Below are 16,344 nucleotides of genomic sequence, written 5' to 3'. Positions count from 1 at the left end.
TTGTGTGTAATTTCCCTGAATTGTTTTGTTATTAAAATGCAATGTTGCTTGATTTGATGCTTTTGTGAGAAGGAATCGAAGTCATATATTTTGGTTATGTTGTTGTATTTAACACTTTAGGTTGGGAGGCTGCCAATGGAATGGGCAAAATCTGTCATGCCTCTTGTGCAATCTGGAAATGTTAGGGTTCAAGGCCGATGCATTGCCACACCATATAAATTGGAAATGATGCAAGAAATAATGTTGTTAGTGAGGTATGGGTAACTTCTTGTTTCCTTATGTTAGTTTAGTTTAGTTTAAATGATGTTGATGAAAGCTTTCCCTTTTACTTAGTTTTGTGCCTGTAACTTGGCTATTTCATTTGAATATGATGTTGAGTTTATTGGTGGATGAACCCATTCGTTTGATTTATGGACAGTTTTTATGTTCATCAATCTGTATTCTTGGAGTCTGTTGATACCTCTTGGAGGCTAGAGGCTTGTGGCCACATTAACTCTGCTGCTTACCCCCTCCTTACACTGTTAAACATGCTAGAGATTGAGCCATATAGGAAGGTATTGAATCACTATTTTTTAATTGTTTTGTTTGTTTGTTTGTTAGTGTTGCATTTGTAATGTGCTTTTGTTATTTTAACTAGGCTGATTTCACCCCTGAGGAAATGAAGGCTCGGAAGCGGATTCTTAAAGTATGCTCAACTATTTTCTTTCTTTCCCCACTTTTATAGAGCTTTCATGATATTATTGTTTAAATTGAATTGAATGTTGTTGTTGTTGTGAATGCATGCTAGATGCCTAAATTTTCTGTTTATATTACTAGCTTGATTCAGATGAAGCTTCAGTTTTGCCTGTTAATAAGCGAAGAAAAGGCATCAGTGAGCCACTTCCTGAGCCAAATAAGAATGAACAAGCTCTTTCAGAGTCAGCTTTGAATAAACTTGTTGGAGCTGCTGAAGTCTTTGACTTAGAGGTGTATAAATTGTGTTCCAATTTCAATTGATAGTCTTCAACTTCTCTTTCTTCTGTGTCTGTGGCCAACCCATTTATGTCTTACGTATCTTTAGGAGAAAAAAGCACCAACAACCCTGATGTGTAGTCTAAAGCCTTACCAGAGTCAAGCTCTGTATTGGATGACAGAAATTGAGAAGGGAGCTGATGATGAAAATGCTGATAGAAATCTACATCCTTGCTGGTCAGCCTACAATATATGCAATGGGTAAGTACTAATAGTACATGGTTCCTCAAAAAAAACGTAGCTTTTACCTCAATATCAGTATACATTTTAACCTGACATACTTTTTATCAGAAGGACAATTTATGTGAACATATTTACTGGGGAGGCGGCAAAGAAATTTCCACAAGCAACACAGAGAGCAAGAGGAGGAGTGAGTTTGTTTGAAGCCATCAATTTTGAAATACCAAATGCGACATGCACTTTGAACTGTTTGTCTTATTGCAGTTGTGTTTGTTTATTGTAGATTCTGGCGGATGCAATGGGACTTGGAAAGACTGTTATGACAATTGCTTTGATTCTAAGTAATCCAGGCAGGGTGAAGTCAGAAGACAGTAACGTAGAGAGCCTATATGACAACATTTTCTCAACTAAGAGGAGGAATATTAACAATGTAGAGGGTGGCACTCTGATTGTTTGTCCCATGGCATTATTGGGTCAGTGGAAGGTGAGATTCCTCTCTAATTAAGCCAATTAAAAAAGCATGGTTGTTCTTTTATATTTAAGCCAATTAAAAAAGCATGGTTGTTCTTTTATATATATCTCAATATTTATGTGAAAGGCAATTTACAATGGTTTATAATATCCAGGACGAGCTTGAAACACATTCAAAATCAGGCAGCATATCCATATTTGTTCATTATGGTGGGGGTAGAACTGATAATGTTGATTTGTTGTTAGAGTACGACGTTGTCTTGACAACATATGGTGTCCTATCAGCTTCATATAAAAGTGTAAGGAAATGTTTATTTGTATTTTATTTTCATAAATTTAAATAGTGAACCTCCTCATTTTGGATTCCCTGATTCTTTGAAACCAGGATGGAGAGAATAGCATCTACCACAGGGTCCAATGGTTCAGAGTGGTACTAGACGAAGCTCACCATATTAAAGCCCATAAAAGTCAGGTTGCCCAGGCTACTATTGCCCTGTCCTCACACTGTCGCTGGTGTCTAACTGGAACACCGCTTCAGGTTAATTATTGAGAAACATTTTGTGTAATTTATAGAATTGCTAGTAGAAAAGTACTCCTCCCATATAATGAGCTCATAGTTATTAAGCAAAAGAGTGTATTGTCAAGAATCTCTTTCTGAAATTATGATGTTCTCTGTTTCAGAATAGTTTGGAGGATCTATTCAGTCTCCTGTCTTTCCTGCGCGTTGAACCTTGGTGCAGCTGGCAGTGGTATGTCAAATATTAGGCTATCTTGTAGCTAGTGTAAATTGATCAATGTTTTGGAATAAAAATCATTTGAAGACTACTATTTCATTTGTTAATCTGCTTTGTAATATAGGTGGACTAAGTTGATTCAAAAGCCCTATGAGCAGGGTGATCAAAGAGCCCTGAAATTGGTCAAGGGAATTTTGAGGACCTTGATGTTAAGAAGAACCAAGGAAACAAAGGATAAAGAAGGAAGGTAGTCATTCTTACTTCATGTGAATTGTCTCTTTCAGTATGCATGAGTGAATTTCTTAATTTATAATGATAGTTATCAATTATGCTTATGTTTTTTCAGGCCTATACTTGTCTTGCCACCAACTGATATTCAATTGATTGAGTGTGAACAGTCAGAATCTGAACGGGACTTCTATGATGCTCTCTTCCTGAGATCTAAAGTAAGTTGTCCATAGCTTGCTGCTATCTGTAAATATTTGAACAGAAACTTGTTTCACAATTGTCATCTTTTCATAAAGTGGTAGTTTTGGAAACTGTAATTTCCCTCTAATGTTGCTTTTACTAGAAACTTTATAATTGTTAGGATATTCAAAGATACTACCTTAGTTATGTATTTTCGTCTTGTTTACTTTAATAAGTAGGAAAACCATGGATAAAACATGGATCTGTGCCGATCGAATGACCAAAGAGTACGAGAGTGGGGTTGCGGAATTCGTTAAGTATGCTGTTCAACACGCTGAAAACCCCAGACGAATGCATTGTCCTTGCTTGCGTTGTTGTTATATTGGTAAGGTTGACGCACATGGATTGAAATCGCATTTGCTGAGGCATGGAATTGATCAAAGTTATCAGTGTTGGATATTTCATGGTGAGAAAATTAACGAGAATGTTGAATCGAGTGGATTAATAAGTTAGTGACTTAGGTAAATTATCCATGGTTTCTTTATTTTTTTTTTCAATTGTTTTGATTATAAGTTATATGTGATAATGCATGATTATTATATTTTTGTTTTCAATTGCTTTGATTATAAGTTATATCTGATAATGCATGATTTCTTTATTTTTTTGTTTTCAATTGCTTTGATTATAGACCTGGAAAAAATGTGGTTTAAAACAAAAGCTTCAAAAAATTTTGTATACCTTAGACAGCGCTTTTGTAAAAAGCGCTGTCTAAGGGGGGGATTAGAAAGCGCTTTAGGCAAAAGCGCTGTCTAAGGGGGGGCTTAGACAGCGCTTTTTGAAAAGCGTTGTCTAAGGTATACCTAAAAAATTAAAATAGGAGGGTCTTAGAAAGCGCTTTTGGCCAAAGCGCTGTCTAAGGGGGTGGGGCTTAGACAGCGCTTTTCAAAAGCGCTGTCTAAGGTATACCTAAAAAATTTAAAATAAGAGGGTCTTATAAAGCGCTTTTGGCCAAAGCGCTGTCTAAGGGGGGGGGGGGGGCTTAGACAGCGCTTTTAAGATTTAAAAAAGCGCTGTCTAAACCTTTAGCAGCGGAGGTTTAGACAGCGCTTTAAAACGCTGTCTAAGGCTAAAAAAAGCGCTGTCTAAGGTCTTGTTTGTTGTAGTGACAAAAGCAAAAGTTTAGGCATATAAATACAGTACATATGAAACAAACCTGTAATGGTCAGATGCATGTTATGGCATGGATGTAAGGGATCCCATACATGTTCCATTTACTTCATGTAGAAGTTTTTTTTTAGAGGTTGACACAATATGTTCCATTGTCATTGGTTACTCCAAGTATGGCCAATTTGTCATCACCATGCCATGTAGGAATCCAACCTTCTGCAAGTTTCTTGTTTTTTTCAAGTATCAATTGGATCCTAGGGGAAATTTCCCTAACATACTTATTCATTAGTTCCTTCTGAATAGTAATCATTTTATTCATATAATGTTTAATCCCTTCTAACAAAATGGTTATAAGTTTGTCTTTATGTTCAAAACTGAAGGTAGAGAAAAATAAGAAAGGGGGGATTGAATTGTTTTCACAGATAATAAAAACTTTTGGAGTTTCTACACACACAATACAAAGATAAACAACATAGAAGTTATTTTAGTTCTCTTGAAATTCAAAGCTACTCCAGTCCATCCTACCAAGGTGATTTCGCCTTCAAAAAGGACTTAATCCACTAATCTTGAAAGATTACAAATAACGTCTAAGAGTACAAAGGTCTATTAGCCCTCTCAAATCTATGGACTTCACAAGTCACTTGAGGAATTTGTACAACAACTATTATATAAATACAAAAAGGTGTTAAGTGCTTCTAGGTAAGCAAAATGAACACTGTAAGAACAATTGAATCTCACACTAAGAGCAATAACTCGTGTGAATATGTGGAGCAAGAATTAGTGAATAATTGAATTTTTATGAACCGAATTCTTGTTGAATAACTTAGTGTGATAGTATGATGATGGTTGAACCTTTTTATAGTGCTTGGAGATGATACCATTTGATGAAGCATTGATGTTGATATCTTACCAATGGTGGGACTTAATTGTCATTAAGTTTATTGTCCTTTCGATTGCAGTTTAGGAGAGTACTTAATTTTCTCCATATATAGATTTATACCATTTTAGAATACTTCATTGTTAAGTCTTGATCTGATTTGATTGGTGAGAATCAAAGTGCGTGAAATTCAGATACTTCACTCAGATCTTGTATTCTTCAGATAGTTGTCTGATGTTTTCATTAGAGGCTCTTGATTAATCTTTGACTTTACATTCCTAAGATGTAGTGATCCTTAGAACCTTCAGATGAGGGATCCTTTAGATGCAAGAATGTCAGAGTCTTGATTCGTTAGAGCGAACACTTTTAGCTTTTAGTCAGTTGTTCTGGTCTTGTTTGGCATTTAGAGTTTGTTTCATCAGATGCATTTAACGTTAGAGCCCTGCACACTTAGAGAATTTTATCAGGGTACCAAAATGTTTTCATCCTTTGTTATCATCAAAACTTAAGGATAAATTACAGAACCAAAATCTTGTTCTAACAAAAACGTTCTCTGTTAAATGACTCACACATATTATTTACATGTATGTCACACTTATAATAAGTCTTGAAGTCTGACCTGGTTCAAAATTGTGAAGGGACATCAGTCATTTTATTCCATGAAGCTTCATATAATATTTTCATCCTTATCATTGCTCTCTCCCATGCTAGAATTGTTGTAGCCCTTCCTGCACTCCACAAACTTTCTTTCAAATCCATCGCAGGGTACTTTTTTTTCCAATTCCCATACAGATGTTTCACACAAAGGCGTTGCTTCACATGAGAACTCACACTTTAAACTACTGAGACTAGTCTTTATAATACAATACAAATGATTACATTACTCCTTAAATGAGTGAATTTGTCCCCTCAAACACATTGTATCAATTCCAATGCTCTTATTTTAGCTTTATATGCATGGTTAAATGCTAACTCCACTCCCTATCTATCAATTAATTCAGCAAAATTAGTTCAACTAGTTTCATGTAAAAGTACGTCTTAGTGTGTTTGCAAATTTCTTGGAAAACCATTCAACATTTTCTTTTTTTATTATGTCTTGTCCTATAATATGTATGGTCATTAAATAAACTTACAACTTACCAATATTGGTTTTCAACCCTTTTACGAACCTCGTGTAAAATCTGTAACAATTCATACACTTAACTACCATCATCTTTCCACCATTCTTATATTAAGAAAACATTTTTCTTGCTCTCCATTGGATATTCCTTTATAGCATCCCTTATTAAATCTTTATTAGTAAATACCATACCCAATTGAAACTTGTTTCTCTCACCATATTTTTAAGTTGTAAATTTCTCACACTCTTACTCATCCTCATTATCAAGAGGTGTATGTAGTTTATCAGAATCCTCCCCATGATCCTGCTCAAAGTCAAATGAAGATATCTTAAAAGGTAGGTCTGTCGTTTGATTATCAGCAGGGCTAACCTTTTCAGCTAATGTCTCAGATGGTAGAACTGTTGTCCAGTCTAAGTCAATGGAATCTTCACTACAATCACACTAACTATCAATAGAACCATAACTTCCAACATAATCATCGTCTAAATCATCATCTACTTAATTATCACCATCTTCAATACCTTTTTTATACTCTCCCTCATAATCTACTTCATTATCACCATCTTCAATACCTTTGTTATTCCATCCCTCATCATATACTCCATTATTACCATCTCCAATAGCTTTGTTATTCCTTTCCTCATCATCTACTACATTGTCATTATCAGAATTTGGCCCATCGTTAACTTGAACTTCTTCATCATATTCATGTGCTAACTCTGTCTCATATATTATATCAAAGTTATCAATACAATTCTTCCCATACACATCAACCAAGTCATATTCATTAACATCTTCAGCAAATTTCAATACATCAGCATCTATGGAATTAAGTCCACAAGCAAAGCTAAGCCTAGGGTTCCAATAGCACATACGTTTCATATTTTTATATCCCCCTTTTTAATCAAAGTCTCCAACTTCATATAATACATATAGTAAACATCTCGCTTCCAGCTTATTTCTAATATTTCCCATCCAATACCATTTAACAGTGTCGCGTACACGTTCACCCCTATGATGTATTCTTAACCTAATAGTTTGGCTCTTAGCTAACTTGGATAACTATTAAAATATGCATAATAGATTAAACTGTTGGGTCCACTATTGGAGTAATACATTTCAGGACCACAAACTAAGAAAAGGGACCACATATTTGATTAAAATATTAGGAGAAAAGGAACCACATACAACAATTTCACTACAATGGGACCACAAACTAATGATAAAAAATTAGAGTTTTAGAAAATAGACCACAAACGACAACAACAACATATACATTAACTTAGGTTTCTAAATGGGAGACAATAAATCACATACTTAAGACATAATTTAACTTCTTCGTTGCTTTTCCATGATTCTGTTGAGTTATTCATTACAGAAAAGCTTCTCTGAACACAAGAGCACGATGAATGCAGGAGATGAACACATACGATGGATGCTTCTAGGAGATGAACGAAACAAAATTGATGAGATTATGAACAGGTCGTTGAATATTTCTAGAGTTCATACCAAGCGGGATTCAAGAGGAGAATATAAGAACTCAAAGCTTTTGTTTCTAATTTACTTAATATCTATGAGTTTTTATAATTTAATAACAAAATAAGTTAATTTGAAAATAAATTAATATAAGGCATAATAAAATAAAATATTTTTTAAATGACGTGACAACAATTTTAATATATGGTGCAACATGCACTTTGTCATTATACGTTGGGATGCCATCTTTGAAAATATGAAGGGGACCACAATATATATATATATATATATATATATATATATATATATATATATATATATATATATATATATATATATATATATGATCAAATGAGATCAAAAATTGATATTTTAAAGAAAGATTAAAAAGATAAAATATGTGAAGTTGTGGAGCGATACAATATGCATCGTGGTTTAAGAAATATAATGTCTAAATTTACTTTTTCAAAAAGTGTTATTATTTGTGATATTTTTTTATTTTTGCTAATATATTGATTATGTTTTTTGTGTGTATTAATTACTATATATAAATTATTTGTAGATGAGACTATAACCAAAAATATATACGAATTTATGAAACAAACGTTGAATCTTATCTCTGAAGGCATTGTATGATAAATACATTTTTCCTAATAAACTTAAAAAATAGTTATAATCAAGCAATAAGTTTAATTCAATTACAAGTTCATAAATTTTTTGTGATATAGTCAATGAGATTCGACCGAAAGATTAGGACAATGGTGACCTTAATAAATAATAATATATAATAGGTATGGTAGCATATAAACATTTGGCAGCACATAGAGAACAGTTTTAGCATTTGTTTGTAAAGAATCATTGTGTGGTCCCATTTTGTCTGAGTTATATTATGATTATTAACAAATATAAACACTACAGAGTGAAAGAGAGGAAAGAAGTCAGTGTCAATAGCTGTATCAAGGACCAAAACACACCATTAAATACACTCCCTCTTCCTCTATGGCACAGTGAAAGCAATTGACATTAATTCATATATGGATCCATCCACACATACACAAGAATCACGACCTCACTTTTCTCTTCTCCATACAGCCCTTTTATTTTTCTCTATTTATATATCCATCCATCCAATAACAAGATCTATCTTCAATCTTCATGCTTCATTCATTCATCACAACTATGTGTCTATCTATATCTTATGTTGCTTTGAGAGGTTGAAGCTGCCAGCATGATCTGGTAATGAATCAACCACATGTTTTCTTTTTTTTTACATATAGATTTCATCATCTCTAGTGCTTTGAGTCTCATAGCATAAATTTGGTTTTATATGTGGGTCGCAGTTGCAGTTAGGGTTGCGAATATTGGGATTGCGGTCTTTGCGTTTGTTCTGATGCGCATTTCACCATAGTGTTTTAATTATACGGTTGAAAAACACTTAATTTTAAGATTATTACATGTTTTTAAGTTACGAAATTATGAGTTTTGTTACAAATTCTTGAACAAATATTGGTGAAATTGTGCACATTCAGACAAGTGGTTTTGAAGTCACAAAACAATTGTGGTCGGATACGGTTGCAGAATCTATTATTATTATGGCCGCAATTGTTGCTGCGGATTACAATTTAAAACCATCTATACTACAACATAAAACACATATCTAAATAAAACATATATCTAATCGGTTTGAAAAAGATTTTCAAATCGGTTGGCTATCCGAAATAACATAAGATATTATAGTAAATCCGTCACAAATTATATTAAGTGGCTGACCCAGGGGGAAAACAATTTATAGTGTTTATCTAAATTATGTTTTAAATTAAAAAATCTCGACTATTAATGTTAAATTTTTCGTAATGTCAAAATTAGTATTTTTTTTTATATATTTTGAGGAACTCAAATTTAGTTATAAGAAGTGGTTCGGTTCGGTTCGGTTCGATTCGATCAGGTCATCTTGCAGCTTCAATCACTCAATTATCAACAGATAACTAACTTCCTCCATTTCGATCTGTTGAATTTCAGGTAAATAAATCTCTAATCCTTATCCTACAGATTTATACAAGTTTTATTTATGAAATATTTTTGAAATTTACATGTGCAAATACATGTGCTTTAACTCTTGTCATTAATTATAAATTACTTTATACCAGCTACACACATTCACAATCACATGCACGTATTTGTTTATTACTATTAATAATTAATACATAATTTATGTGTGTATATATACATATAACAGAAGAAGAAATATATATGGACATTAATGCAAGACAAAGTATAAATCCATTTTCTTTTCTTCTTTTTAAGTGGTACTGATTATTTGTCTCGTAATCTCAACAACCTTTATCTAACTTTTTTGGGATGCATTTAGCACGAGTACTGCACAGACAAAATTTGAAACGGTTTCATTTGTTACTTTCTTCCATAGACAACTGTTTGTGGTGGTCCTATCTGTTGTACTGTCGCAATCTACTCAACTTGTCTTCTGCACTATTTCATTTTTTATAACAATATCTTTGAATTTTAAATAATTGGTTTCTAGTAGTTTGGTTTATCTTAACCTAGGTTTTGGTTTGGTTTGGTTTGTTTCTACTGTCTTGAAGAATTTAATTGATGAGATGCTAGGGTCAGTTCAATGTACGTTGATGCTAAGTAACTATTATGTGATTTGTGAACATTTATGATCGAAGAGAGATTTTAGAACCAACTCCAAAACAAGGTATGGTTATTATTATTTATGAAAAGGGTCCCTCTTTTGTACTCACTTGGTTGCAGTCTCTGTCAACTATATGTGAAGCCTGTGAAGCAAGGACTTAGTTAGTAGCTAATCCAGTCGCAGATGTAATAGGTAAAATGTATTTATCTGGCTTTGTAAGTATAGTTCAAATAGATTAATATTTTGATATGTTGTCAAGAAAATTTGAACGACATGTATTGCAGTGTAAATTAATGTTAAATTTTCAGAAACTATAAATATAAATTAATGTCTTACTCTGATGACTTGGAGACGAAGTTTCAATTTGATTTTATTTAAAATTTAATTTCCTTAATGCTTTTTAGGCTTTAAGTTGACATTTGCTTTGACGCGCATGCTTTTTATACTCTTGCTCGTAATGTTTGCACCTTTTTCTTACCAAAAACTAAAAAACTCATCTATTTTGTTAGTAGAAATATATTTTTAAAGTAACGAGCATATTAATAAAACCACTTATTTAAACGGTTAATCAGAATTTTTTATTATTCAACCTTCAAACAATGTATAATATTGATTACCATTTAATTTTGATAAAGACTCCACCTTTCGAGGAAACAATAATACAATGTTGTAATTCCTTCTCTACGGATCATTGGATAGAAGAGTTTGTTTAAATACGAGATAGATATGTCCACCACAGACTTATCATATTAACTTATTAACAGGCCAGTTGATCATCATAGATGAGATATGTTGTGACCATCCTCAACAAAAATTTACTTTGATCACAGTCGTTGATAAACACCATTAACAAGCATCATTGGATCACAATCTTCAATTATCAACCATGTACTGCTATATACTATAAGGAATACTCTTTACTTTCCAAAGCTTCATTTAATATGAATAATGGTTTCAATAAAGATACAAAGCTTCCATGAAAAGGACACTAGGGTTTTGCATTTGTTATCCAATTTTTCTTGGGTCTTTGTCCGTTAGTAGTTCTAATAGGTATGAGGTTATCACCTTTAGACCCTTTCAATTTATCAAATAAAATGGCTCTAGATGACCAAATATATTGCAGTGAGAACATTTATAAACAGTTCGATTTACTTTCTTCCTATTAAATTGTTTACTATGTATTCTACCGGATTCAAATCCCAATTCATCTCTATTTAAGGAAGACTTTTGACTTGATAGAATCAAGACAAGATTTTCTTTTCCCTTAGTAAATTTACTTAGGATTTCATGCAAATCTTTCACTTCCTTTTTCATCGAGACACAAGTCTCACATGTTCCAACTAGATTTCTAATATTAGTTCTTTTGTAGAAATTTAGACAATCTTTAAGGTCTAAGATACATTTTTTAATATTATCATTTTACAAGATTAACTTAGAACTTAATTAAACAACTACTTCTATGATAGCTTTGTTACCTCATGTCATCTTCTTCGCAAAATACTTTAAGGCAAACTTCATCGTCTTCGAAGAAGGAATCTTCGAAGTTTCTACCCGAGGTTGATTCTTCAAGGTTCCTCCTTGATGTTGAATATTTGAGTGTGTTGTATCTTCCTTTGATGTTAGACTCTCTGAAGATCGTTCAACTACCGAGACTATTCTTTTGAAGGAGATTACTAGAGTTGATTTACTTTCACATGAGTTTGTTGATGATGATGGTAAAGATTCTTCTAGACTTGAGATCATGTCTTCATCCTTTAGTAGTTGAATTAATTGATTCAACTTCTAAATGATATATTCCATTTCTTAATTCTTAGATATTTATTAGTCATTAATATTCCAACAATATTTCCAAATTTTTGAAATTAAGAAAATCATTTATGAACGAAACATTCATCTTCATCGTCTCGTGTGTTCATTCGCTCTTGTTCAACACTTGGAGAAACTTCATATATCATTTCAAGAGTGTTCCGCATTTTCTTGGAAGAGTTACCTTTACGAACATAGAAAAATTGATTATCGTCTAAGTACTTGACCAAGAAATTTTTTGTTTTTAAATCAATTTCAAACTCCTTCTTTTCCTCCATGGTCCAAAGGAAATTTGGTTTATCCACTACTTCTTCATTGACACGGTGAGTAAGGATAAATAAAGTGTTGGTTACGGTTCTCATAATTCGAAATCAAGATTTTGAATGAATATTGTAAATATAACTTTCAACAATTCAAACAAATCACCATTAAACGGTGGAAGTGTATTTAGAAAAGTCCTTTTGTTAAAAAAACACGGTTGGAAGTCATTCTCCTCCTAAGATGATTAATCTTTAAACAGGAGTTAAGCTATGATGCCATTTTTTGAACATGTGACTTCATACACAATAAGGAGGGGTGAATTATAGAGGTTTGAAAAAAGATAGTTTAAAATAAAATCATTTTCAAAATCAGAGCTCGGAAATATATTTTCAAAAACGTTTGTATAAACAAAATCATTTTCAAAATAAGACCTCAAAAATTATTTTATTTTGTTGTTTGTCTGCTTAAAATCATGTTTTGTGTGTTGCGTTTGTTTGTAGTCTTAAAACATTATGTCTTGTATGTTCTTGTTATTTTATTGATACCGAAATTGGGAGTGATGAGTGTAATTGTCCTACCGAATAAAAACATAATAGAGTTGTATGAGAAAGTTGTTTTAGGTGGTGCGAGCATAAAAGATAGTTGTTCAGCCGCCGAAACCCAAAATAAGACACCAGTTTCTCGTGAAGATCCAATAAAAATATTGATATGATTGATCATGGATGTTAAAGATGACATGTTTATTCAATCAGAGAATTATCCAAATATAGTTATCTTGATCCTAAGAATATAAAGGATTTTGTGTGGGGAAATGAGTGGCTGGACAAATTTATATTACAATTGTGATGTACGTAAATACAGTTTTTACAGTGATGTCAATTTATAATGGTGCACGTAATTTAATGTCAATATTCACTTCAATATTTGAATTTTGTTTTAATAATAAGGTAAATGCATAATTTCTGATAAAAACAAATAAATCAAATTTTTATGGATTCTTGAACCCCTATAGTATATAATTTTTAGAGAATCAAGCAAATATGGTTGAAGCATACATACAAACATGGTTAAGAAATTAGAATAAAGTTTGTTTTCTAGCACTATATATCCTTTCATAAGTATATATGAATTTGTGGTTTATCTTATTTAGTATTCAATTGTTTACCTATTACTAATTTTTCTAGTGTTCATGTAGTGGTCATTTGTAATTAATTATTATTTGTCCTCAGTAGAGAACCGTAATTGTGTAATTTTCCATAGGCAATCAACTTGATTCAAGGATTATGAAACGTATAGTTTCCACGTAAATCTATATTCTATGTGACTCAGAAATATATATTTTATGTGACTTTGTAATTAGTGTATAATGTTTAAATTATTTTCAATATATAGTTGTGGATGGATTTAATATGTTGAAAGGACTTAGAAAAAATCCCAAATTTTATACCCGTAAAGTAAGTGTATTATTTATGACATTCATATATCTATAATTACATGTTCTTTTGTGTGTATTATTATTCACTATATAAAAATTATTTATAGGCGAAGAGACAGTCAGAAGAATATGAGTATGGATTTTATATCATGAAATACATGATAAACATTGCTATATATGTCAACATTGTTGATTCTTGGGAATGGATAATATATATTTAGAATTACATATTAATTATTTTTACAGCAAAATAATTTGTTATTATTTCAAATTTAGTATTTTTACATTTCGTTCAACTTATAGATATTTAACGACAAGACAATATTCATAGAAGAAGACTTAAAAGACATCTATTCAAGTTGGGAATCTTACTTCCATGAGACTTATAAGTCAAGTTAATATCGATTTTGTAATATGTGTGAGATATTGGTATTAATTTAAATAATATATAGTTTTGTTTCACACTTTGGTACAAGATGCATGTCATTTTGGTGCATATATAATGTATAATTTTGTTCCACGTTTTAGTGCATATTCTTCAGTGTCATTCTATTCTAGTGAAAATGGCGTATACAAAATACATGTTATAATGAAATTTTATGTAAATTTAATATATATATATATATATATATATATATATATATATATATATATATATATATATATATATATATATATATATATATATATATATATATATATATATATATATCATGGAATTTCACACAGTTGGATCTCTAGATCGTGGTGAAATGTTATCCCCTCTCACTTATCCCCTATGTTAAACATAACAACCGCGGAGAAAAGTCCACACGCCAAAATACCGAAACAATTTTGTTGTGAATCAAACACATGACCAATCTACTTTTCATCTCAGTTGGAAATTCCAACCATGAGGAAAAGTGACGCATTATCTGTAAGACCCCAATTTTGACCTCTAAGATCCCTCATGCCATCTCATAGCTTTGCATTGGCATTGGGATCATACTTTGATATCCTCCTCACCTATCATTCATTGGGTTGCATTATGAGAGATCACCAAGAATATTTGATTGTATCATACTTTATTTTCTTTGTTTACTAACCAAAATACAAAAATATGTCTAGTGTAACTTTGTTTCTTTTGTAGGTAGTGTGTGTATCCACATATGCCTCATCAAGCTCACAACTAGGGTTTGAGACCCTCGGTGCAAGGGATCAAGCAAGCAAAGGTTCAAATTGGTTCTAAGCATCATATATGATTTCCCATGTTCTTTATTTGCTATTTTTATCAAGAATTCATCAAGAGTTTGAAGTTTGTTTGTCAAAGAAGCCCTAATTCATCTGGGTATCTTTTGTGCCTTCCTCAGCAGGTTTCTTCAATAATTGGTCAAAGATATCATGGGATACTTCATTTTTCACCATCTTAAGCATATATTATCCTCCATGATCCCCAAATAGTAAAGGAACTTCAAGTTTGCAAGTTGGTTCGAGGAGGTTGACCAGAAAAGTCAACTGGTCAAATCTAGGGTTCCTTAGCCCCTATCTCCTACAATTTTTGTCATATGAAAATGATTCCAAGAAAAAATTTACTCTTCAAAACAACTTTCATGTTGGAATTAAGAGCTCATTTTTCTTGGGAAGTCATTATTTATGGTGAAAGATTATAAGTCATTTTGTTTGTGCCCTAGATAGAAGGTCAACTTCCAAGAACCCTAACTTCCTCATTTTTCATGATATAAAGACTCTCCAAGTTTCATGATTAATTTCAACATGTATTATTCAACTTTTCTTCGTTGATAAAGGTCAAATTACACTTGCAAGGTCATATGCCATGAGGAAACGTTATAGGTCCATTTTGGTCCTCATCATTGAACAAGCATTTTTTCTCAACTTATAAAATCCATAACTCCATAATGAAAGATCCAAATGGTATCAAATTTATGACCAAATTTAATATAATTTAAATATCTACAACTTTGTAGAAGGAACCAAAGTCATTTGAAGCTCATATCAAAAGTTATTCAAGGTGGAAAAAGATATCATTTGACTTCTAACTTAGAAAATTTTCAAGTATGTTTGATCCTTCCAACTTCAAGGTCAGAATTCACCATGTTCCAAGCTTTAAATGGAAAAAGTCCCAATATCAAAGTTGTTCCCCATAATGATAACTTACCAAAGAGATCAAGATTACTTCATTTGAACAAGAATTGAGGGATTTACGCATAGGTTCTTCTCATGGCTCAATTTGGCAACTTTTGAACTCAATTGTTATACAACTTTGCATTGCTCCATGTTATGACATCAGTGGCATTTGTGCACGAATTTGAGTGGATTTCCATGATCGTTTGGGCCTGACCATATGTCCATGCACCCATGCACATGAACTTACTATTTTTGGTTCAAATTTTGAATGGTGTATAAATGAATTCCTTGGCCTATATAATGAAGAGCATTGCCTCAGATTGAAAAAAAAACTTGGTCAAGCTCTGCCAAGCAATCCCATAGCCACACTTGAGAGAATACCTTAAGGATTTCATTGAAATAGAGCTTCTAGTTCAACTTTTGTTTGTAAACTAGAACTCCAAGGATGCATCACCTTTTTCACTTCATTCATCTCCTGCAAGCAAGAGGAAGAAGAACCAAGTGGAATTGCATCAAGATCGAGCTTCAAAGCTGCTACCCGAAGGTGAATTTTCTCAAATTTCAACTCTTCAATTCTCACTCATTTCTTAAGATCTTAGCTTGATTTGCGTATGACTGAA

At 32.2% G+C, this 16,344-nt stretch overlaps 1 protein-coding gene and 1 long non-coding RNA gene across 2 annotated transcripts; both read left to right on the top strand.

Moving 5' to 3' along the window:
• The first annotated feature begins 271 nt into the window (after positions 1-271).
• On the top strand, positions 272-2,952 carry LOC127103070 (DNA repair protein RAD5B). The gene is made up of 12 exons (XM_051040363.1): positions 272-554; positions 638-685; positions 817-966; positions 1,061-1,212; positions 1,303-1,381; positions 1,475-1,675; positions 1,818-1,961; positions 2,048-2,200; positions 2,344-2,411; positions 2,521-2,643; positions 2,743-2,842; positions 2,887-2,952. The coding sequence occupies exons 1-12, from the start codon at positions 411-413 to the stop codon at positions 2,950-2,952; spliced, it is 1,428 nt and encodes a 475-aa protein (XP_050896320.1). The 5' UTR covers positions 272-410.
• A 5,422-nt stretch (positions 2,953-8,374) lies between these two features.
• On the top strand, positions 8,375-10,439 carry LOC127106944 (uncharacterized). The gene is made up of 2 exons (XR_007795559.1): positions 8,375-8,681; positions 9,391-10,439. It is a non-coding gene; the product is annotated as an uncharacterized LOC127106944 (long non-coding RNA).
• Positions 10,440-16,344: the final 5,905 nt, after the last annotated feature.

This window comes from Lathyrus oleraceus, chromosome 7 (genome assembly GCF_024323335.1).
Source record: "Lathyrus oleraceus cultivar Zhongwan6 chromosome 7, CAAS_Psat_ZW6_1.0, whole genome shotgun sequence".
NCBI classification, from domain to species: Eukaryota; Viridiplantae; Streptophyta; class Magnoliopsida; order Fabales; family Fabaceae; genus Lathyrus; species Lathyrus oleraceus.
The sequence above is the reverse complement of the archived record's forward strand: the minus strand, read 5'-3'. Positions and strand labels throughout refer to the sequence as shown.

What these genes read in the sequence shown, in the direction of transcription:
- LOC127103070 (XM_051040363.1), top strand. Translation starts at nt 411, where the DNA reads ATGGACAGTTTTTATGTTCATCAATCTGTATTCTTGGAGTCTGTTGAT. An exon ending in CTGAAGTCTTTGACTTAGAG is followed by an intron (nt 967 to 1,060) that starts GTGTATAAATTG and finishes ACGTATCTTTAG; the next exon opens with GAGAAAAAAGCACCAACAAC. An exon ending in ACAAAGGATAAAGAAGGAAG is followed by an intron (nt 2,644 to 2,742) that starts GTAGTCATTCTT and finishes ATGTTTTTTCAG; the next exon opens with GCCTATACTTGTCTTGCCAC.